The 22,466-nt window shown below is 38.3% G+C and overlaps 1 protein-coding gene, 1 long non-coding RNA gene and 1 pseudogene across 4 annotated transcripts in view; all 3 read left to right on the forward strand.

Annotated features, from left to right (window-relative positions):
- Window positions 1-1,108: 1,108 nt before the first annotated feature.
- Window positions 1,109-7,048, forward strand: LOC120611612 (uncharacterized). Its single transcript, XR_005655240.1, has 3 exons — window positions 1,109-2,025; window positions 5,889-6,013; window positions 6,961-7,048. It is a non-coding gene; the product is annotated as an uncharacterized LOC120611612 (long non-coding RNA).
- Window positions 7,049-8,252: 1,204 nt separating this feature from the next.
- LOC120611795 (uncharacterized) lies at window positions 8,253-8,371 on the forward strand (annotated as a pseudogene).
- Window positions 8,372-13,392: 5,021 nt separating this feature from the next.
- NTN4 (netrin 4) overlaps window positions 13,393-22,466 on the forward strand; it is a 97,195-nt gene continuing 88,121 nt past the window's right edge. Inside the window, exons 1-2 of one of the 3 annotated variants that reach the window (XM_039874076.1) lie at window positions 13,393-13,525; window positions 17,184-17,713. In XM_039874076.1, the coding sequence (XP_039730010.1) occupies window positions 17,240-17,713 (474 nt within the window). In that variant the 5' untranslated portion in view covers window positions 13,393-13,525; window positions 17,184-17,239. Of the gene's footprint in view, window positions 13,526-14,194; window positions 14,393-17,183; window positions 17,714-22,466 lie in introns of those variants that run through there. The other 2 variants (XM_039874077.1, XM_039874075.1) reach the window with 2 other exon arrangements.

Below are 22,466 nucleotides of genomic sequence, written 5' to 3' on the forward strand. Positions count from 1 at the left end.
TAGTCATCTCATTGTCTTCGAAAGTAATTTGATTTTTCAATTAAGTTTTTTTCTGGAAGCCATGAGTATTAAGAAGTAATCTGAATGAAAAGAGAAAGACAGATTTTCAGTAGGAAATTGATTTCACAATAAATATTCAATTTCACAAAAATACACCATTGAAAATGAGAAAAGTGAATTTAAAACATGGACTTAGAAAGTGTATAAAGAGTAATTAAACTAGTAGGAAATGTAAAGATATGAGATATGATTAAAGACAGGATATGACCCTAGCAATAGCTCACATTGACTAGGTTGAATTCTATCAGTACAAAACACTTAGTGTTGGGTAAACAAATTTTTAAAGTCTTCTTAAACACAGTGCTTACTTTATAAAGTAATAAGGGAAATCACTAGTCTTTCATTATTATGACTGTTCAAAATGTACTAAATGTTCTAGCCAGTACAATTAGCAGAGAAAAACAAATACAAGTTATAAGGATTAGAAAAGAAGAAACAAACTGTATGTATATGCATATGATATGGTTGTTTATACAGAAAAATCCAAAAGACTATATATTGTTAAAATTAAAAATTTAGTAAGGTTGCTAGATATAAGATCAATGTACAAAAAAATCAATCACATTCCAATATACCAACAACAAAGATTTTAAAAATATTATTTTGCAAAGAAATCATTTATAAAAATAACAAACTAGTGTCTAGGAATAAGTCTAATAAAAGATTGGCAAGATTTTAATAAAGAAAATTATAAAATGCTATTGAAATGTCTTAAAGAGGATCTAAATACATGTAGAGTTATACCATATTCATTAAAATGTACACTCAATTCCCTGAAGAATAAAAATTCCCTAAAATCAACGATAAATGTAATACAATTCCAATTCACCCAACCCAACAGATGTGAGTAGTGGAATAGAATTGAGTTGCTGGTTTTTGAGGTGAATTTGGATCTTCAGGGGAGCCTAATATAATTAATGGTACCCCTGATTTAAAAATATCCCTGTAAAATCTGTTATCAAAAGGATGAATGTTCAGATGTATCCTGCAAATAGAAAAACTATCTTATTTATCAAGAACTGGAATATTTATGTCAACATTAAGAAATTAAGAATGGGATTTCTTGGCAAAGGAATTGCTGTCTCAGTTGCAGCATGGCATTTTTTATCTATGACTCAGAAGGGAAGTCTGGAATACTTGCCCAACACCTAAGATACAGACTCTAGGTTTCCAGATCTAGAGAAGAGAATGTTTTAGCAAGTGTGCCCTGCTACACATGAGAGCACCCAAAGCATCCAGAGATATCTGAATGGCTATACTTCACCCAAAGGCCACTTGTTAAACTATAACAGACACGCCACCTGTTCCTTTAGAGGCCAATAAATGATCTTTGAACAGGGTTGGAGTTAAAAAGTAAACCTATGCTTCACGTTTTTGCATTGTTGTAACTAAAATACAACAACTGACTTGATATAAGTGTGCAGTCAATGTTTGCTTCTAAGATTGGGTCAGTGTTTATCTTTTAAAGGAAGAACACATTTGTTATAAAAAAGGATTTCCAAATAGTCTGATTGCTTTTGAAGCAGCTCTTAAAACTATAGCACCATGTAATCAGCCAAACTTTCTGTACTACAGTTACCTTTACAAGTCTGTAACTGTGAGTTTATGGTATTTTACAAGGAAAGCAGGGTCAGTTGAAAATGCAAGATTATAACTGCTCTTTTGATGAGTTATAACACTGCTTTTTATTAAAAATTATGAATTATGAAGAAGATAAAGATAAAATCTTTGGTCAATAAACTCTTTTTTTTCAATAGGTCTGAAAGCATTATTTAGAATATGGAAAAATCTCAGACCAGTGATGTCATTGGTGTTTCCTTTCAACATTTTCTTCTGTGTTTCTGGCTCACCCAGCTTTTCCTCTCAAACATCTTTTCTATTGTTCGAAAGAGGGAATAGAAGAAAACCAGAAACTTCATAAAGAGCATGCATGGAAATCTGTTTCCTACGATATAAGCTTTAAAGGTAATTTAGTTTTTTTTACTTTCTTCTTCTGTTGGCTTGTTCACTAGTTGCTAAAAGTGAGTACAATTTGAAAAGAGTGAAAAAAGTAAATATATAGATGACTTGCATGATCGATTAATTCAATCAAGTTGACATTTATAGAATATTCTATCCAACGATGGGAGAATACACATCCTTCTAAATATAAACCAAGATAGACCATATTCTGGGACATTAAATACACCTTACAAACTTAAAAGAATAGAAATCATACAAAGTATATTCTCAGACCACGATGAATTAAACTACAAATAAATAACGGATAATTGAAAACCTCCAAATATCTGGAAATTAAACAACATACTTCTAAGTAACCCATGGGCTAAAGAAGAAGTCTCAAGAGAAATTTTAGAATATTTTGAATTTAAGAAAAATAAAAGAATAAAATCAAAATTTATAGGGCACAGTAAAATCAACTTGCTTAGAGAGAAATTTATAGCGTTAAATGCATATGTTAGAAAAGAAGAAAGGTCTAAAAACGATAACCTAAGCTTCCACTTTAGGAAACTAGTGAAAAGAAACTGTTTAGCAGGCATAGAAAAAAAGGTTCAATTTTACATACAATTCAGTAAAAGAAATGCAAATTGAAAATATCACTTTTCACATACCAAATTAAAAAATTTGTATTTCTGAGGTATAATATACAGTGCTGGTATGAGTAAATTGAAATAGGCACCATCTATTAGTGGTAGTAGTACAAATTGGTATAACTCTTTTGGAGAAGAAATTTGGCAATGTAGCCTTAAATATACCTTTCCTTTGACCTGATATTTCCATTTTAATGGTTATAAAGAAATAATTCCAAATTAAGAAAATATTTAATTCACATAGAGAGCTATAAAAGTGTTATTTTTAAAGAAAAATTCTGAAAATAGCCCAAGTGTCCAGAAAAGTTTGGCATTAAGTAGAACAGTTAACGGCCATGAAAATTGCTATTTGAAGAGAATTTCTAATAACTTAATAATAGTAAGTGAAAAGAGTATGGAACAAAAATTGTATAAGTAGAAATATACCAAAAGGAAAAATGTACCAAAAGGAAAAATTGTATAAGTAGAAATATACCAAAAGGAAAAATGATTTCTTGGGATGATAAGTTTGCTTTTCTTGTGGCTTTTTTATATTTCCCAAAGACCTATGAGGATATAACGATTTTGCTCATGGCTTCGGAGACCAGTGGCTTGGTTACAGTCTCAGCTCTGCCTAGTGAGTCTCTGTTCTCATTTGTAAGATGAGGATGATGATTGAAGTATCTCCCTAGGGTGAGGACTGAAGGTGATAATGTATGTAGAGCATTTAGCACAGGGCCTGCCATACATTAAGTCCTCAATAAACTCCAGTTATTGTTATGGTTATAATAGGCAGAAAAAGTCCCATCAAGAGTAAGCACATTAGGACAGTTTCACTTAGATTTACAAAGAGACAGTTTCACTTAGATTTACAAAGGGACAGTTTTTATTTCTGTATAGGACTCTATTTATCCCTTTGAATTATATGCATATTCAAGATTTTTTTACTGACGACAGAATATTTTCAGTCTATAAAGGGACATATATCCCTTTGTATCCCCCCCCCCCAAAAAAAAGGAGGAGGGGTATATACAGGAAGCTATAGTGTATTTGACTTTCTTGAAGTATTTAAAAGTACTATATTCAGAACCACATCAGTGAGGCTGAGAAAAGAATTCAAAGCTACTGGCTCTAGCTACTTATTATCCTGAGTCTGTAGGTTTTGATTTTTTTTTTTTTTCAGAGTAAGAGATAGTAATCTATACCTCTGCTTTTGCCTATTGGGTGGGTGGAAAGACAGAGAATATGATAGTTACACAGAGCAAACTTCCTACAGGGTCATTAGTAGAATAGTCATTAGCAGAGAAATCTGCTGCTTCAGAATTCTCTTTAATATAAATTTTAGTATTGCTTTAAAGTGTTAATATAGTTCTACATGCTTTCATAACCAAAAAAGAGTTCTGTCCATAATAGGAATATTATGTATTCTAACAATAATTAATCATTTTTAAAGAAGATGTCTTCTCTGTTTGCAATAAAGCTTGCATTCATTCAAACTTTCCTGAAAGAGGGAGGAAAGTGGCAAAATGATGTACTGTTCCTTTATGATGAAGGAATCTTCTACAGTTATGTTCAAGAGACTAATTGCACGTATAAAAAAGTGCTTAGCCTTCACTAGAGCAATACATTTTTTCAAATTAATTTGGTATTAATTTTGGCTTTAAAGTTTTTGTTCTTTAAGTTTAATAAGGAATATTTCTGTGAATAAATAGCATTTACAAGTAGAGAAGGTTTAAGGTAGAGCACATTGGAGGTGTTATTTTGAATTTTGCAGAAAAATAAATGAACTTATTTTTATTGTAATCTTTTGTGGCATGGCCTTCCAATTTCTTTTACCACTCACAGGTTTCCAACATGTATTAATACTCTGAAGCTGTTAATCTTGAGCTCTGAGGATGGCATTATGGTTTGACATTGCTTAATGAAGTTCTGATGCTCCTGATAACTGAATCTCTTCTATAATAAGGTCCCTTATACTGAATTTAGGGTTAAAGCAAATCGTGTCATAGATTTGCCCTCTAAATTGTGTTGTAATCTTGTGAAATTTGGAATAAAAATTCCAAAAAAGTGCTTGTGTTTGAAATTGTGGCACAATTTTAGGATTAGAAAGTATCCAGTGAAATTAAGACCTATAGATAAAATCAAATAGAGCATATCTAGCTTAATTAGCAGCTCATATACATTGTCCTGTAGTGTTTATCTTGAAATTCCACTTAATAGACAAAGGTTTTTCTTTTTTTAATCAAATTAGAAATTGATTTAGAAGATTATGGGCTTTTAAATTTTGGTTTTCTAATTTTTGAACAATAGTTTCTTTGATTTTCAACTAAAGAACGAGGAAAATTTAGTAGAACTTTTGTGCTCTCAATGGATGACATAAGAGTACTGGACACAGAGAAGGCTCAGTCACAACTCTGTCACTCAACCTAACTAGCCGTAGAAACTTGAGTAGACTAGAGTCTATGAAATAATAGGTTTTAAGTGTGTAATCTCAATGGAGCTCAGTTTTCTCATGTCCAAAAAAGAGGTTGGCCTAAATAACTTCCAAAGTCTTTTCCTATGCATGATAAAAATGTTTTATCATCACAATTACAAATTAGGTAAAGTTATAATATTGACAGCAAGTGTTCTTAAAATAGTTCACTTCTCTTGGACATGTCATTTCTGCTTATTGTTTCAACTGTATCTTTACGTTAATGATTCTTAAGCCTGCTCTGCTAAGCTCTAAAGCCAGGTTAACTGTCTGCTGGAGAGGACTGGCCTGCCATTCTCTCTAAATCAACCTGTTTAAAATGCAGTCAGCCATTTCCTATTGTCCCACCTCCCAAACCAACTAAATTTCTAGATTCTCCTATTCCTGAAAAAAGAAACTATCATTGTTTTCAACAAACTAGGTTCAGAGCCATGAGGTCCTTCTTGACTGCTTCCCATCTTCTGTCATTTCTCATGATTGACAGAACTTTGTAGTCCTGTCGATTCTTTGTTTTTTGATTTTTCTTTCAATTCCTCTCTCTCTTTCCGTTTTCCTATCAGCACCTTGGTTTAGACCCATATTTTTTCATAGAGTAGCTCTTAACCCTCCTTCTAGGTCCTCTCTTTTCTAATTCATTTCATGCCATTTCTAGATAACAACGGCTGTAATCATGTAATTTTCCAACACAAATCAGCCAGATCAGCCAAAGCCTTTAACTGTTTGGCACTAATATACTTTTTCTTCCCCATCTCCCACTGACCCTTATGAATTTCCTCTCCTAATAGATTCTACTCACTCTGCCAGAGGCACCTTGTATATTCACACCTGAGCACTGATGTGACCGTTACCAGCAAAGCTCATCCACACTGGCCACCACATTCATCCACACCAAACCGCTGTTAAGGTCAAGGTAAGTCCACATCCTCCATGTAGCTCTTCTAGCTTCCTGAGCTCACAGTGTTGCACTTTGCTGCAAATAGCCTATGATGTATCACTTTTCAGGTACTGCTTTTTCACAGTCTGCCTTATGTAGCTATATTTTTTAAAATAAAAGAGTAATAAAAATTACATGGTATTGCTGAAAGTTTAGAAACCAGAGAAATAATCATCTTTAATATTTTTATATAGTCCATGCCTTTTTTATATGTATATTTCCTATAGTTATAATTAAAACATAAATATAATTTTGCTTCCTATTTTTTCCCTCACTCAATATATAAGAAAAAAATTATAATTGACAATAATGAAGTAATCCTTGGGAAGTTAGAGGGGAACTAACCCTGTTAGAGGAGAGAGTAAGAAAGAAAGTCATCATAGCAGTTACTGTCTGAACTAAATTTCTGAGGACCTGCGAGAACTAGCTAGAAAGAGAAGAGTAGAGGCCAAGGGCGAGTGTGTGCAGAAGCAAGAGCACAAAGCACTGTTGTCTATCTCAGAGACTGCTGGTAGTTCACTGCAGTCTAGGGAGCCCATGGGAGGAACTGATACATCATAGAATTTGGGTGCCAAGCCAAACAGAATGTCTTCCATGTGTCAATGATGGGAAGCTGCAGAATATGTTAACAGGTGCTTGGGCCAAGTACATTGGTGAAATTGCTGACTCTTGATGACGTATATAGCTAGTTGTCTACCTAACATTTTAACCTTCTTTTCTTTCTAATAGAAGCCTGATTTTGTTAAGGGTGGCAATGTGCCCAGTCAAAATAATCACCTCCTCAGACTTCTTCATGGTCTGGAGAGGCCCATAATCCAGTTCTGGAAAATTAAATACGAGTATGTGGGTGAGGTTGCTGAGAAAGCCTTTTAAGACAGCTGGCATATATCTCCTTTCCTTCTTTTTCCATTTCTCTTGCCTAGAATGGGGACGCAAGTCCCGGGGGTGGAGCAGGCAGGCGTCTTGTGACCATGAGGAAGAAAACCACACAAGTCTTGATGACTTCACTCAGCAGCTGCACTTGCACTGGACTGTCCACCTCCTGGCTTCTTGTCATGTGAAAAAAATCAGTCTCGATTTGGTTAAGCTACTGCGTTGGGTGAACCCAACCTAATTGCAACTGAATGCAATCATATCTAATATAATATTATGTCCATTTCTTAGAGATTTGCAATGAACTTAGCATATTAAAAATTCTGAGAAATCCTATTTAACTTTATTTAACCTAAAGTTATTTGACCACGGAATCTCTTTTCCTCAAAATACTTAGTATATCTCACTAAACACGGGCGTTTTGCAGTTTAGAAAATGTTACTTTTTGTGTTGAACCAGTAGGTGAATACTTGAGACATTCTACAGGATAGAGGATGCAGGAGGAGTAACATGTTAGGGGAGAAAGATAATGAGCTTAGTTTTGAATGTGTTGAATTTGAGGTATCTACAGCTGTCCATTGACCATTGGATATGCAGCTCTAATGCTCATGAGTGAGATTTGGAGGTAAACAAGGTAGGTGGTGGTTAAATCCATGGCTCCATAGGTTGAACTGTGATTGTTAAGGTAGAAAACATTTTGGAGCATTTTTACCAATAAGAACATTGGCAGAATCCTTCCTTTAACTGCCTTGCTACACCACCTCCCTCAAAAGAGGAAATGGAAAGAATACTACACTCAAAGTCAGATACATCAGAATTCAAATCCTGACTTGTTGCATTTACTTAGCTGTGTGAGCTTGGCTCAGATATTTAACTTCTCTAATCTTCAATTTCCACATCAAGGGGTTGACAACCTAACCTTAAAGAGTTGTGAGAATTATATTCAACATTGTGCCCAGTAAATTATAGCTGTTCCATCAGTGCCAGTTCCCCTCTCCCTCTAGCTAGGGAAGATCTGTTGCTTCTTCCTTTCCTCTCCCGCGTAGTGCCTTTTATAGATGCATGGCAGCATTTAAAATTAAGCCAGGACAACGATTTAGCTTCTGACTATTAAATATCTATGTATAACTGAAGTTGAAATTCCAGGGCAGACAAATACTATATGATTTTACTTACACGTGGAATCTAAAAAATAAAACAAACGAACAAACAAAACAAAACAGAAATAGATGCAGACATAGAGAACAAATTGATGAATGCCAAAGGGGAGGAGTTGGGGAGATGGTCAAAAAAGTCAAAAAGGATTAAGAAGTACAAATTTTCAGTTAAAAAATAAATCTTGGTCTATGGCCATACCACCCTGAACGTGCTCAATCTCGTCTGATCTCGGAAGCTAAGCAGGGTCAGGCCTGGTTAGTACTTGGATAGGAGACCACCTAGGAACACCAGGGGCTATAGGCGTTAATAAAAAAATTATAAAGAAAAAATAATAAAAAAGAAAGAAAGGTGGCTAAGAATGCATCAATGTAATAAAACCAATTTTAAAAATAAATAAATCAGGGATATACTATGCAAGATAAGGAATATAGTCAATAATAAAATAATAACTTTGTATGGTAGCAGATGGGTATATAAATATCAAATCACTATTTTATACACCTGAAACTAATATTGTATGTTAACTATAATTTAAAAACAAATAAAATTTTTAAAAGGTAAAATAAAAATCGAAAGAATCACACATATACGAAAATATCCCAGGGCAGATCAAAACAGATTTTATGTACATGATGGATTTGTATTTCACTATATTATGTATTTAACAAAACTTAAAGTGCTTCATGTGTGTCTTGCTCTTTTCTACCACTTTATAAATATTAACTTATTTAATATTCATAATAATTTTGTTCATTGGGTACTATTATTATTCCTATATGGCAGATAAGGAAATAACTGCACCAAGAGGCTAAATAACTTTCCCACAGTCACATAGCTAGTAGCTGGCAGAGACAGGATTCAAATCTGGGGAGTCAGATCTCATAGTCCATGATCCTAACCTCTACACCACTATGTAAAAGATATAAATAAGTAAAACCAATCATTCATATTGTTTACTGTTCTTTTATCCTTATGAGGTCTTTGGTAATTGTTCCTTTATCTATTTCCCTACATTTAAGAAAAGTAGTCATTTGATTCCAAGCATCTTTTCATCAATGTCAGAAATAGCAATATACATAGAAAGTTTTAACAAAGAGCTATGTTGAAGAGAAAGCATTTAAAATTTGTGTCAATACTGTGCTGTCTAGAGTAGCTATCTCTGTAAAAACGACAAAATTGTTCTTGTTTATTTAAACTTTCTAGGTTCCATATAATTAATTTAAACATGAAAGAGCATGTGTAGTTTTTTTTTTTTTTTTTTGCTTACCTTCTTGGAAGAGTACACGTATTGTCAATAGCTTTCACTCCCTTCCTAGGAATGAGCAGCTGTAGCCAGGAAGCACATGAAATGAGAAACAGTGCCAGTGGCAGAAGGCTTAGATTAAAGCTTAAGGAAATTCCCAAGATGATGTTTTTAAAGGGCATTTAAAGGACATAGACCAGGTAGAAAACTAAATATAGGATTATTTCAATAGAAACAATTCTCCATTTCTTTCTCTCCCAATAGTCTTCTAGTTCAAAGAGAGATAAGATAGTATTTGTAGAAAATTGATGAATAGGCAATGATTTTTTTTTAAAAAAATAATAAATCTGAAAACCTATGTTCTATCTCCAGTGTGTAGTTATTGAATGATCTAAGTTTGGCACTTACATCTTTTATAACACTTTCTTTCTCTTTAAATGAGCACTATTCCTGTTCCTTCCCACACATTGATGCTTTGAGGATAAATGAGATATTATTTATAGTTCCATGGAGGAAAGATACTAGGTATACTAAAAAAAAAAAATTGCTATTTCAAAGTTCTTCCTTTCCTTGGAAATATATAGTAAACCATGTGTATACAGTGTTGTTAAAGAGTCAAATTTTCCATAGAAGTGATTTTTTTTTTCCAGAAAATACTTAGTCCCATTGAGGACTAACAATTTTTTAAAAAATTTTAACCACTTTTTGAATTTTACAATTTGACTTCGTTGATTTTTGTCTTGTAAATTAATATTTATTGAATGCTTACTACCTGCAATGCATTTTAATGGAACTCTTTCCTTTTGGTTAAACAAAATATATTTTACCTTTCATTAATGACTCTTTAAGACATCGATATATGAAAAGGGGATTTTAGTTTGCTTCAAGCATAATATCAGCCAACATCGCAAAGCCGCTAATGCATTTTTAGGCTATAGAAAACTAAGTCCTAGACCTAAGTTAAGGGAATACTAGTTCTGTTTTATTCCACACCAATCCAGACAAACCTGGAGTCGAGTTCTAGACACACAGTAAAAAAGCAACATTGACAAACTGTAGTGTATCTGAAAAGGGGTGATTAAGATGGTGAAAGGTTTGGAAATCATGCCATGGAGGTGATTAAATGAACACTTGGAGAAGAGGATAGTTAAGAGAAGCAATAAAACGTGACTTCAAATCTTTGTATACCCACAGTATTATACATGGTAACCAAGACATGGAAACATCACAAGTGTCCTCCAATGGATGACTGGATAAAGAAGATGCGATATATATATACAATGGAATACTCTTCAGCCATAAGAAATGATGAAATACTGTCATTTGTGACACATGGATGGATCTTGAGAGTATCATGCTAAATGAAATAAGTCAGACAGAAAAAAAAAAGAATCGTATGATCTCACTCATATGTGGAATATGAACCAGAAAGCAACAAATGAGCAAACAAAACAAACAAACACATAAACACAGAAAATAGAAAGTTGGTTACCAGAGAGGAGGAGGGTGAGAGAGGATGAAGAGGGTCAAGGGGGTCAAATATATGGTGACAGAGGGAGACTAGACTTTTGGGTGGTGAGTATACAATGCAACATACAGACTACATATCATAGAATTATACACTTGAAACTTATGTAATGTTATCAACCAATGTCCTCCTGATAAATTTAATTTTTAAAAATCTTTGAAAGAAAGAAATTGGACCTATTCTGTTTAGCTGCAGATGACTAAACTATAAACATAGGTAGAATTTTAAGAAGAGGAATGTCACAGTTAAAAAAAAAAAACCAGTACCAAAAATGAAAAGGGCTTTCGTTTACTGAGATTTCTAGAACAGAAACTAGATGACCATTGGACAGAGATTTTGTGGAGAAGGTTCTTGACAGGGTGAGAAGTTGTGCTCAAGGATCCCTAATGTCCTTTCTGATGGTGCAAATCCTATGACCCATTAGGAACTTCACTTATTGTAGTAAGTTATAATAGAGTGACAGCTTTATAGCCTTTTGGTGCTTTGCCTCTGCACTAAAAGGCCTCGGCTTGCTGTGGGTTTTTGTCCTTATAGCTATTTTTTATAGTTCTCTCATCTTCCTTATTATCAGGTTGCCTCAACTCCTTCCTTGTTTCAAAGATATCCCGCTCCATTCTAATTTGCTAATTATAATATGCTGTGGCCTAAGGAGACAGCTTAACCAAACTTATTAACATTTCATGAATTATTTAAGTGAAGACCTAAAGAGCTCTCCCATGAATAAGGTTTTTGGTACATCAACTTTTTTCCATCTATTTTAGTTCTTAAAGGCCCTTTTAGCTTTCTTCCAAGTTCTCAGGAGTATTCTAGATTTAATTTGTCAATTATGTCTTTCTGGAAGCTTGGTTTTGAAATGTCACAGGTTTGCTAAGCTTCCTACTAATTCATAAAATTTAAAAAAAAATTATAAACCCATTACTGAAATTTTCAAAAACAATCATAGGCAATGATATATGCACCACTGAGCAAGATATTCCTTATATAGGTAAACTTTTCCTTGACAGATTCTTCAAAATGAAAATAGAATTCATAACTAAAGTAGAATTAAGTTAAATTAGAATTTAGAACTAAATTAGACTACATAACTAAATAAAATTAATTAGAAATTGATTAAAATCTAATTACTTTTCTCTTCTGAGGTGCTTCATATATAAAGTATTGGTGTAAAGGTACAGATTTGTTTAGAATATGGGGAATCATTCTAATTTCACTTTTTTTTTTGGTAACCTCTGTTCTTAGTAAATAGCAATAGTTTTAACATAACTCAGTCAAAAACATAAAAATTTACTGTATACCTAGTAGGTGTTCTCAGTTAAGAATAATAAAGAATAGTCTAAGCACTACATAGTATACCTGAAACTAATATAATACTATATGCCAACTATAACTGAAAAATAAAAATAACTTTAAAAAATCACAGACCAGTCTAGTCAAGCCAAACCTAAATTTAAAAGTTTCAAAAATTGGGGAAAAAAAGAATAATAGAGAACATAAGAAAACTATAATAACATTTTGTATAAACTAAGTTTAAAAGACTGCTTTACCATTAAGGAAATGATTTCCTATCATTTATCTGGTAAAAAGAATAATTTGGAGAGGTGTTTCAGTGACTCCATTGAGAGCATATCTATGAGATATGAAGAAAGACCTAACATTGCCAACATTTGAAAACTCAAAGGTTTTATTTTCTAGAGTGTTATACAAATTTCTGTCCCATATCATTTGCCACTTCTCAGTGTTGACTAGAAGAATAATTTTAATGTCTCTTAAATAGATGATGCTGACCTCACCCCAGTTCCTCCTGGAGATATAAACTTCCTATTTAACCCCAGATGAGTCATGATGAATAATATCTACATGTGCCCCAAAGCTCTGAATTGTCCTCATCGCTAACACACACAACTGAATGGTACCTGTAAAGTAGTTAATTTTTCGGAAAGTATTCAAAGGCACAAAGTGAACACTGCAATAAAAAATTGCTTTCTACTTAATTTTGCCAATTTGCCTGGATATGTACATAGAATTATTTTTTTCATAGAGCTTGCAAAAGTCCCAGGCTCAGGTGCTATTTAATCTCCTTCCATAAGCAGCAGCCTTGAGCAAGTCTATCCACAGTTCGATGCTGACGGTTGCTATTAAACTATTCCCCGTAACTATTTCCCAGCAGCATTGTTTCACAGCGCAGCACAACTCCATAGAGTGAGAGCGCTTGGAGGGGCCAAGGGCGTGCTCTTCGTCATGCCCCTGTCTTCAGACAGCGATGTTCTTAACCTGCCCACTAGCTAATCCTGTGACCCTTTTCTTCTAGCACCTTGAGTTTGAAGTAGGGAATACCTTTTACATCACAATGGATAAAGTTAAGTATTCATTGTTTAGCCGATATATCCTCCCCCAGCCCCCCGAAGGCGGCAGAGAAGCAGCCCGCGCCACTTAGCAATTAGGCACTCGATACCCGTGACCCCGGCTGAGCTGGGCTGGGGGGGGGGGCGTGGGGAGGAGGGGAGTCCTTTCTCCTGGCCAGAGACTCTCGGAGCAAGGGTGGCGGGGTGCTGAGAGAGGGGAGGACTATTCTGCTGGGGGATGTGAGAAGTAGGCGCTAGCCTGTTTCGCGGTTTTTTAAGCCCCTTGGCATGCCCTGACCTGATCAAGAGGGAGTCAACTGCTCTCTGGAATGTTCCGGGAGAAGGTGGGAGACTGCTTCCTCGAGGAGGCCTGTGGGTGCTGGAGGGCACCAGGGGGGTCACGCTGGGAGATGCAGGGCAAGCGCCGGGAGGACGGCGAGGGAAGCTGGGGGCCGAGGTGACGGTCGCGCGCGCGAGGAGTGCGACGGGCGGGACCGGCTGGCAGTGGGGCAGCGGGGGCGGCGGGCGGGTGAGGGGATCCCTCCCAGGGCGGCGATCCGGCCGCGCGGGCTGCACCGCCCGGGCTGTCAAGCGAGCGCGGGGGGCGGGCGGGAGGAAGGGGTGGAGGTGCGAGGGGAGGAGGGCTGGCACCGGAGCGCCGCGGTGTCGGTGCAATAAAAATGCATCCCATGGAACTGCCCATGGAGAAGGACGGGACCGAGACGCAGCAGCCAGAGGAGGTGGAAAAAGCCGAGGAGGACGCCCAGGAGGCGGCGGCGGCGGCCGGGAAGTGAAAGGTCTCGCAAAGTTCAGCAGCTGCTGCAGGCGCCGAGCCCCGGGCTAGCGGCGCAGGAGCCCGCAGGACCGCTCTCCCAGGCAGCGCGGCCAGGCCGGCTATGGTCCCCGGGCTCCCGCCGCCCCCGCGGTGCCCGGGCCCCTCCAGGCCGGTGCGCGAGGGTCACCCTACCGCCCCGAGCGACCCCTGCCCGCGGCTCCCAGCCGCTGGCGCCCACTGACGGTGCCTGGCGCCCCAGAAGGAGAAGAAATAAAGAGCCCCGGTTCCTACCAACGACTGTTGGCGCTTCAGCCCACAACCGAGAGGGCTCGGCTCCCTCCCGCACCCGCCCGGCCCGGGTCCTCCCGGCTCCTCCCGGCCATGGGGAGCTGCGCGCGGCTGCTGCTGTTCTGGGGCTGCTCCGCGGTGGCCGCAGGTGGGTGGTGACTCTGCCTGGCCCCCACCCCCCTTCCCTCTCTCCTTCTGCTCTCCACCTAGGGACTCGAGGGTGCAGGGGAGTGCGGGCTGGGAGCGCCGAGCTCAGCTCGGGAGGATGAAATGAGTGGCCATGTTCCGCCTCCTTTCCCCGGTCTCCTCAGTTTAAAATACTATTGATTTTTTTTGCAACTGCGATACACATGCCCTTGGATAACCTGATATCCTGGGTGCGCCCTGCCGGAGATACCGCGACCTTGGTTTCTTGTTCGGTTTGGGCTAGTAAAAAACTGCCTTTCCACTTTGTGAGGGAACAAAGGACCAAGCTCGCCATCCCCCGGCACTTCATGGCCTGAGGAATGATGGGGAGGGGTGGCCCAGCGACCCTGGGCGCGCGTGGACCAGGGCCAGTCTCTCGTTGAGTGCGATTGCCGTTGTCCTCGACCTCATGCTGGGGACTAGGGAGCCAGGTAGGGACACCTGGGGCGGGGTGATGCCCTCTCACCCGGGCAGTGGCCGGAACGCTGTGAGACCCGGGGCTGAGACGGTAGGTGGTGATCAACCTGGGTTGCACAGAGCTGGCTGGCCGCCCCTGGGGAATTGGTACCCTGGCCGAGGCTCCGCGGGAGGTCGGAGGCGGGTCTGCGCCCTGTCTCGGTAACTGGACTACCGACGGAGGCGTCGTCAGCTGCGCTCTCCCTCCCACTTCCATCCCGGTTTTCCTGGGCTGCCCTTAGCCACTCGCTCCTAGCTCGCCCTTTCTAAATTCGGGAGCCCCTTCTACTCCTCTCCCGCACTCTTGAGAGTCACCTTGTTTCAGTTAGGTGTAAGGCACCTCAGTTTGTGAGGGGGCAAGAGAGGGAATTTCTGGCCATCCGGTCTCTCGAATGTCTCGCTTGCTTCAGAAAGGGGAGTGTGAGCTGGAGAGACCAACTCGTGGATAGAGAGCATCACTTCTTCCTTCCCTTCGGCTTCTTCCACTCTGTCCCCAGAGACGCTGACATGCGGCAAAAGCCAGGCTTTAGAGTCTACATCCCAAACCAGTCAGACTCAGAAGCATCTTGCCATACTTGGCGATCGCTTCTTTAGGAATCTCCAAGTGTTTTGCCCACCCTTTATTTATCTGGCTCCAATCTTTTCTGGACGTCTTATTAGTTTAGGGGCATTTGAAATTATTCAGAACTTTCCCCAGTGAGCTGTTAAAGGTCTAAGATTTTACTTTAGTTCTTCCTACTTAATGCACCCCTGTGTGGACTTATGCATGCTCCCCCAACCATAACCTTAATAAATCTTTCCCTTTTCAAACCATGTTATGGCAAAAACATGCAAGCAATCAAGAGATTGTAAATAAATATCACAAGCCAAATGTTTCAAGTCAAAAATGCTTGTACGGGCAGTATATGATTTTCCCTGAAATACTTTACAGGTGAGTCATAGCACATTGTGTGTTTGGGTGATCCTGGCCACAAGCAATTGTTGCGCCAACTAATCAGAACAGTGGCAAATAGAGTCCAGGCATAATGCATACTTGAATGCGACATTTGCCTAAGGAACATATGCCTAAGGAATCTCTTTTGGTTGCAAAGGCTGTGTGGAGCTGATGATCAACAGTGTATGAAATGTCTCTGTTTTAGTCTAAGCTGTCATTTGGCTTCTCCAACAGTACAATGATCACAGTTCAGAGGTGCTCCCTCTCAAGAAGCAGAAACATTCAATTAGCTAGAATTTGGGGTTTGACTTCCTTTTCTTTCCCTATCTGTTTTAACTTTTAAAATAGATGATTTTGCTTAAGGTATCCAAGAAATCCAAATTAAAGGATTACAATATGTAGTCAGGATGTTAATAAGTGGATAATGTTTATCATTTTAAGTAATTTTGAAACATTAAGGTCTGTTGGCTGGACCTTTGTTTGGCTGGAAGCACATGTTTCTTTAAGAGGTGTGTTAGTTCACAGATTATGTTTAAAGGTGCTGTTAGTGGCAGCCAGACTGTAAACATTCTCTTGTTAAGCAAACAGGTAGCTACTATATAACCTGTCATAGGTAGAAGCACTCAAGAGGCAAAGAGCATGTCAAATAAGCTTTTCTGCCATGTGGCAGTTTAGAAGATTTTTTCTTAGTTACATTTACTTAATACTAAAAATAAATGTTGTACATCTCAGCTCCAATGGTCTCTGGCTTTGCCTCCCTAAATGAGATCCCATCATACATTTATTGAATACCTCATTTTGCTTTTCCTAGGGAATTTGTCCCTTCATATTTTGCTTTAAAATATAGTAAATTCTACATTTCCTTCTTAATACATTCTTATAAATATGTTACATAATGCTAATAACTCAAATTATATTTGAAAGACTAAGTTGGGTGATCTCAAAAACATTGTGCTTTGGTATTATGACATCCAAAACAAAAACAAAAACAAAAACGTATATTTCAAATATAGAGAACATTTAGAAAGCAAAGCAATAGAAAAGGTTTAGGCCCATTATCTTAACCCCAGTGTTACCATTTTCCTTCCTTTTGCCCTTTGCCGGAAGTGATTTCATTTTCTTTCATGTGAATTTTGCATCTGAACATGAAATGTGCACACACACATATGCACACTCACACACTAGCATACACACATGCAGTGTAAACCCAGAATATTATTCAGCTCAAATTTGGTAGAATTTCCTCTTTACTGAAAGTCTCAAGCCCTTAGGGGGATAAGTCGACTGTTGAAGGTGGACTAGGTGGACAGAAGAGCTTACCAGATGGGTATGTCTTGAATAACATATGCTTTCCCTTCCCCAGGACTGAGTGGAGTAGCTGGAGCGAGTTCCCGCTGTGAAAAAGCCTGTAACCCTCAAATGGGAAATTTGGCTTTAGGGAGAAAACTCTGGGCAGACACCACCTGTGGTCAGAACACCACTGAACTGTACTGCTTCTACAGTGAAAACACTGATCTGACTTGTCGGCAGCCTAAATGTGATAAATGCAATGCTGCTCAGCCTCACCTGGCTCACCTGCCAGCTGCCATGGCAGACTCGTCCTTCAGGTTTCCTCGCACGTGGTGGCAGTCTGCTGAGGATGTACACAGAGAAAAGATCCAGTTAGACCTGGAAGCTGAATTCTACTTCACTCATCTAATTATGGTGTTCAAGTCCCCCAGGCCGGCAGCCATGGTGCTGGACCGGTCCCAGGACTTTGGGAAGACATGGAAGCCTTACAAGTACTTTGCAACTAACTGCTCAGCTACTTTTGGCCTTGAAGATGATGTTATCAAGAAGGGAGCTATTTGCACGTCTAGATACTCCGATCCTGTTCCATGCACTGGAGGAGAGGTAAGGGCACACGTTTAACTCTACACTGTAAGTAAGGTAGAAAAATGTTACCAGCCCACATTTTTTTTAAAGCATGAAGGTATACTTGTAGCAACATGAATGAAATTAGAATTTTTCATGAGCTTTATTTGTCATAAATTATTCCTCGCCCTTAGACATGGATGTGGAGTCATTTTCAAGCAGGTTGCCCACTGGCTGGTTTTAAGTCAGACTTCTAAGATTTTCATTTTTTCAACATTATCACTTTATCTTAGAGGTTTGAAAGGCTAATGATTTCATTAGTTATCGGGACTACTTACTGTGCTTCTGAAGGGGCAAGAGTTACTGAGACAGCCTGTTCCTGGAGCCCATGCTGATATCTTCCTGAAACTGTTAACATAAATAGGAAGTAAATAAAAATAAACCCAAGGGAGAAAACAATCTGTCAGAAGGATACTTTGTATAACAGTGACATTTCATTGTTAGGATTGCAAGAATGCATAGCAAACCAATGAAGGTACTTTCTTTAAAGATTAAAAAGTTTTGTTTGTTTTGTTTTGTTTTTGTACTCATAGACACATCAACCAGTGTAGGGTCTTGAATCTATCCCGGGCCCAAGACCATCTCAATTTTATTATGCAAAACAGCCTCCTTAGCTACTAGTCCAATTTCTGTGTGGAATTGTTTCATATTTCCCCTCCTCTAAGGGGGAAACAGGTCTTTTTAACTTATATGGATGTACCTAGATGTACTGTCAGATATATGAAAATATTCAGAGAAAATTGGGTGAAAGCAGATTAAGAGAATAAAATACCTTTAAAATGTAGATCAAGAAGTAATGATTCAGAGAAAAGAGAAGACATGTCATAAACACACAGACTAAATAAATGATTCTAAACTAGCAGTGATTTTGCTTCCATCCCCCCTCCCAGAGGAGATTGAGCAATGTCCGGAGGCAATTTTGTTGGGGGGAGGGACACTATTGGCTTCTAGTGAGTGGGAGCTAAGGATGCTGCTAACCCTCCCTCACAGTGCATAAGACAGCACCCTTCCTATCCCCAACAAAGAATTATTAGCCCAAAATGTCAATAGTACTAAGGTTCAGAACGCTTAGACTAGTTGTTAGGCTCATATCTAATGCATGTGGCACAGTGGCTACAGAAACTAAGATAAGCACTCTTCTAGCATTCATTTATAATATAAATTTTATATTACTATTTATAGACTTTTCAGATGATAGTGTTTAGTAAACACTTACTGAGCCCCTACTACATGTCAGGCACTGTACTCAGTGCCACTAATTAATTCTACCTTTGGTTTGGTGAGGAAGGGTGCTGGCCAGGGGCCCCCTACTACATATAGATATATGTGGACTTTTGCCATATGATCCTGCTACTTCTTCTGTGTGCACTCTGCAGACCAGGAATAGCGCTACTGGCACCAGAACCAAACGATGTGGCACAGACAGCACACAGACTGTTTTCCATTCTTCTTTGTGGTCCCTAAAGTTGGCTTAATACTGTAAACCTGTATGCACCCTGTCGTGATGGACATTTTAAAGATACCAGGACAGGAAAGAGACAGATAGGTTAGACTCATTGTTTTCTTATGTGGAGAACACTTTATGTTGCAAACAAATGAATGGCTTGAACTCTCAAATTGCTTTGGAATCAATCCACAGGCTCATATCAGCTCCCTACATCTCAGTGCTACTGGGCCATGTGTATCTATGAAGCAGCAAAAATAAAGTTTCAGTAACCAGATGGCAGGCCTGATTGCTTAGCAAATAACTCGCTGAATGTGTTACAATGGCCCAGCAATTACTTAGAGATAACTAAGGTAAGAGTTAGTTAACCTATGATGGAAACAAAACCTTGTCTTCTTTAAACCCAAACGACTTACTGTCATCAACGCTTACAACAAATTTCAAGCAGATAGAGACTAAAATTTGTTAGATAGCTATTGCAACGTATAGTCACCCTTTCTATCCAGTTTCAAAAATTTTCATTGTAGCTGTTATTTCAGCAGACTTATATTTCAATGGCAAGAAAAACATCAAGTGCCACCTAGTTCCCTCCAGAGCAGTATTTGCAATTGTACATTAAACCACCGTGGCATTTCTTCCCTTTAGAGGATAGGTTTGGGAATGAATCTTTCCCTCCTGAGTTAGAGAGTAGAAGAAAATCTTCTGCAAAGGTAAGGATGAGAGCAATCCTCCCTGGAAATGATTATTACCTACCTCTCCTATGTTGCTTTGGAACACAAATTAGTTCTGAGTTATGAATTAGTTTTGCAGTACACCTCTATATCATCCATCTTCATCTTTGGAAACTAAGCGATCAGAAAAATAAGCCAATTAATGTCAAACAAACACTCTCAAATTTCATTTATTGCTTATTTGTAATATTATAGACCTGTATCTTCTTCCATTCTCTATAAGACTTCTTAGGACTTTGCTAGGTATTATCTTACTACTCAGGCTAATATACATATATCCCAGATTTAATTTGTTTCCATCATTCATTCTAACATAATTCTTAGGGCTTTTAAGGCTTTAGAGAGCCTGAAGCTTCATGTCTAGGGAATCAGATACCTACAGCTTCAGAGTTGAAGGCACCAGTCATCTGAAAGAGGACTTTAAAATTACAGGCCTAAAACTCCACCTAGAAGAACACTTTTTAAATCGAAGTTAAGTCTGCTACAAAGAAATTTCCTAAAGTGGCCAGCAGTTTCAAAGAAAGGAATAGGGTGTCCTACAAAGAGTCTCTTTTGCAGGAGAGTAGATTGAGGCTCAGAGGTGAAGTGATTTGCCTAAAAACATACAATTAGTTATATGACAGAGCTAGGACTAACTCACTGATCTTCTGACCTTAAGTCTAGTTCTATAAAACTTGTTCTATAAAACTACGTTCTCTCTCTGTTATTGACTCCCCCAGAGAACTGCCAGCAGAGAGAGGTGCGCATCTCTCTCTCAGCTCACTCTCACAGCCATTTTCGTTTGGCTATAACATGAAGGTAAAAAATAGTTTGCCAAACGGCTTTCTCCTGAGCAGGAATGTCCTCTGAGATGTCAATGGTGTTCTCAGAATAAAAGATTCCATGGCCAAACCAGGTTGGGAAAGACTGACTGGGTGTAACAAAATTAAACATTTATAAATGTACATAAGTAGTCTCAATATGTGTCCTGTTTCTCCAAGTGGGAAATATAGGATACGACATTCTCAAATTTATTTGTCTTTGGAAACCTCTTTTTGTAGAACTCTGGTTGCTATCTCTCAGAACTCCAGAGACCCCTAGAACACAACTTTGGAAATGCTGGGGTGGAGGTGTGAAGCGTTCCCAAAATCCTAGTAAAAGCACAGATGGGGGTGATATTGTTTAAGGCGTACAAAGTTTCAGATATGCAAGATGAGTAAGTTCTGGAGATCTAATGTACAGCAGTGTGACTACTGTGTCTATGAGATGTGTCTATGAGAACAGGATACTAAAACTTGCTAAGAGGGTACATCTTAGAGTTCTTACCACACACATGCAAAAAGTGACAGCCATGTGAGGTGATGGGTATGTTAATTAGCTTGAGTGTGGTGATTTCACAGTGTATCTGTATGATCAGATGATCAAATTGTACACTTTAAATAAATGCAATTCTTAATTTTCAAATATACCTCCATAATTTTTTTCAAAGGTAAAGACAGGACTGGTGCTTGGCACAGTTAGACATCAAGGCTCTCTGTCAACTGGAGACTTAATCTCCTATTTATTTGGAGCAAAAGATAATAACCTTAAAACTAAAGATGATAGGTTAATTAGGCTTTTTCAGGATGCAGAGAAGCACCTCAGATCACCTCTGGGTACAGAAAATAGAAGGAAATGGAGAGATGTAGCAAGCCATTTTAGGTCCCACACAGTCAAGCCTCATGGAACTGAAATTTCAATTATTACTATTTAGGAAAAAGCATTGTTTTTAGTGAACCCAAAGCAACTCTAAAATGATGTGGTTAGCATCTCCTTAGAAGTGTGCATGGTTTACTCCCTGCTCTATTAACTCATTCTTAGAAGAACTCAATTTGGAATTGGATAGCAACCAATCAAACTGCACAGATTTTTTTTTTTTCTTCCATATAACATTCAAAAGGAGGAGCAGCATAGAGAAGCCAAGTATTGAGAGAGGCTGGGTCTCAAATGAAGCACTAAGCAAGGAGTGTTAAAGCGAGGAAGGATTATTCACCTCTGTATCCCCAGTGTTTGGCACATTGCTTGGATCACAGTAGTCAATTAATGAATCTGTATCCGAATGAATGAACAAATGAATGATATGACAGGCACGGGTAGGGTAGGAGAATATCCTTAAATGACAGAGAGGGAGGAATGAATAGAAGTCTTGGGTAGGGAAAAGATTCAGAAATCTTAGTTAACATGGAGAAGCTGAGTTGGTAATAATATGGGATAAGCTGTGGTTGGGGAAAGGCAATTAATGAAGGATGTTAAATAATGGTTATTCATCCATTTATTCATCAAATAATTTTTGAGTTACTATGTGTCTGATCCTGTTCCAGACACTGGGAATATAGCAGTGAACCAAAGAGATAAAAATTCCTGTCTCCATGAAATTTAGGTTCTAGTGGAGGGAAAGGGGAGATAGAAAACAGATAAATTAAAATATACAGTATGTCAGAGTATGATAGTAAGTACTAAGGAGAAAATAAAACTGGGTAAGGGATGGGGAATGGTGGCAGAGAAGAGCTTGCTGTCTTAAAAAGATCGAAGGATTTGT

The sequence above is a fragment of the Pteropus medius genome, unplaced genomic scaffold (assembly GCF_902729225.1).
Source record: "Pteropus medius unplaced genomic scaffold, Ma_sr-lr_union100, whole genome shotgun sequence".
NCBI lineage: Eukaryota > Metazoa > Chordata > Mammalia > Chiroptera > Pteropodidae > Pteropus > Pteropus medius.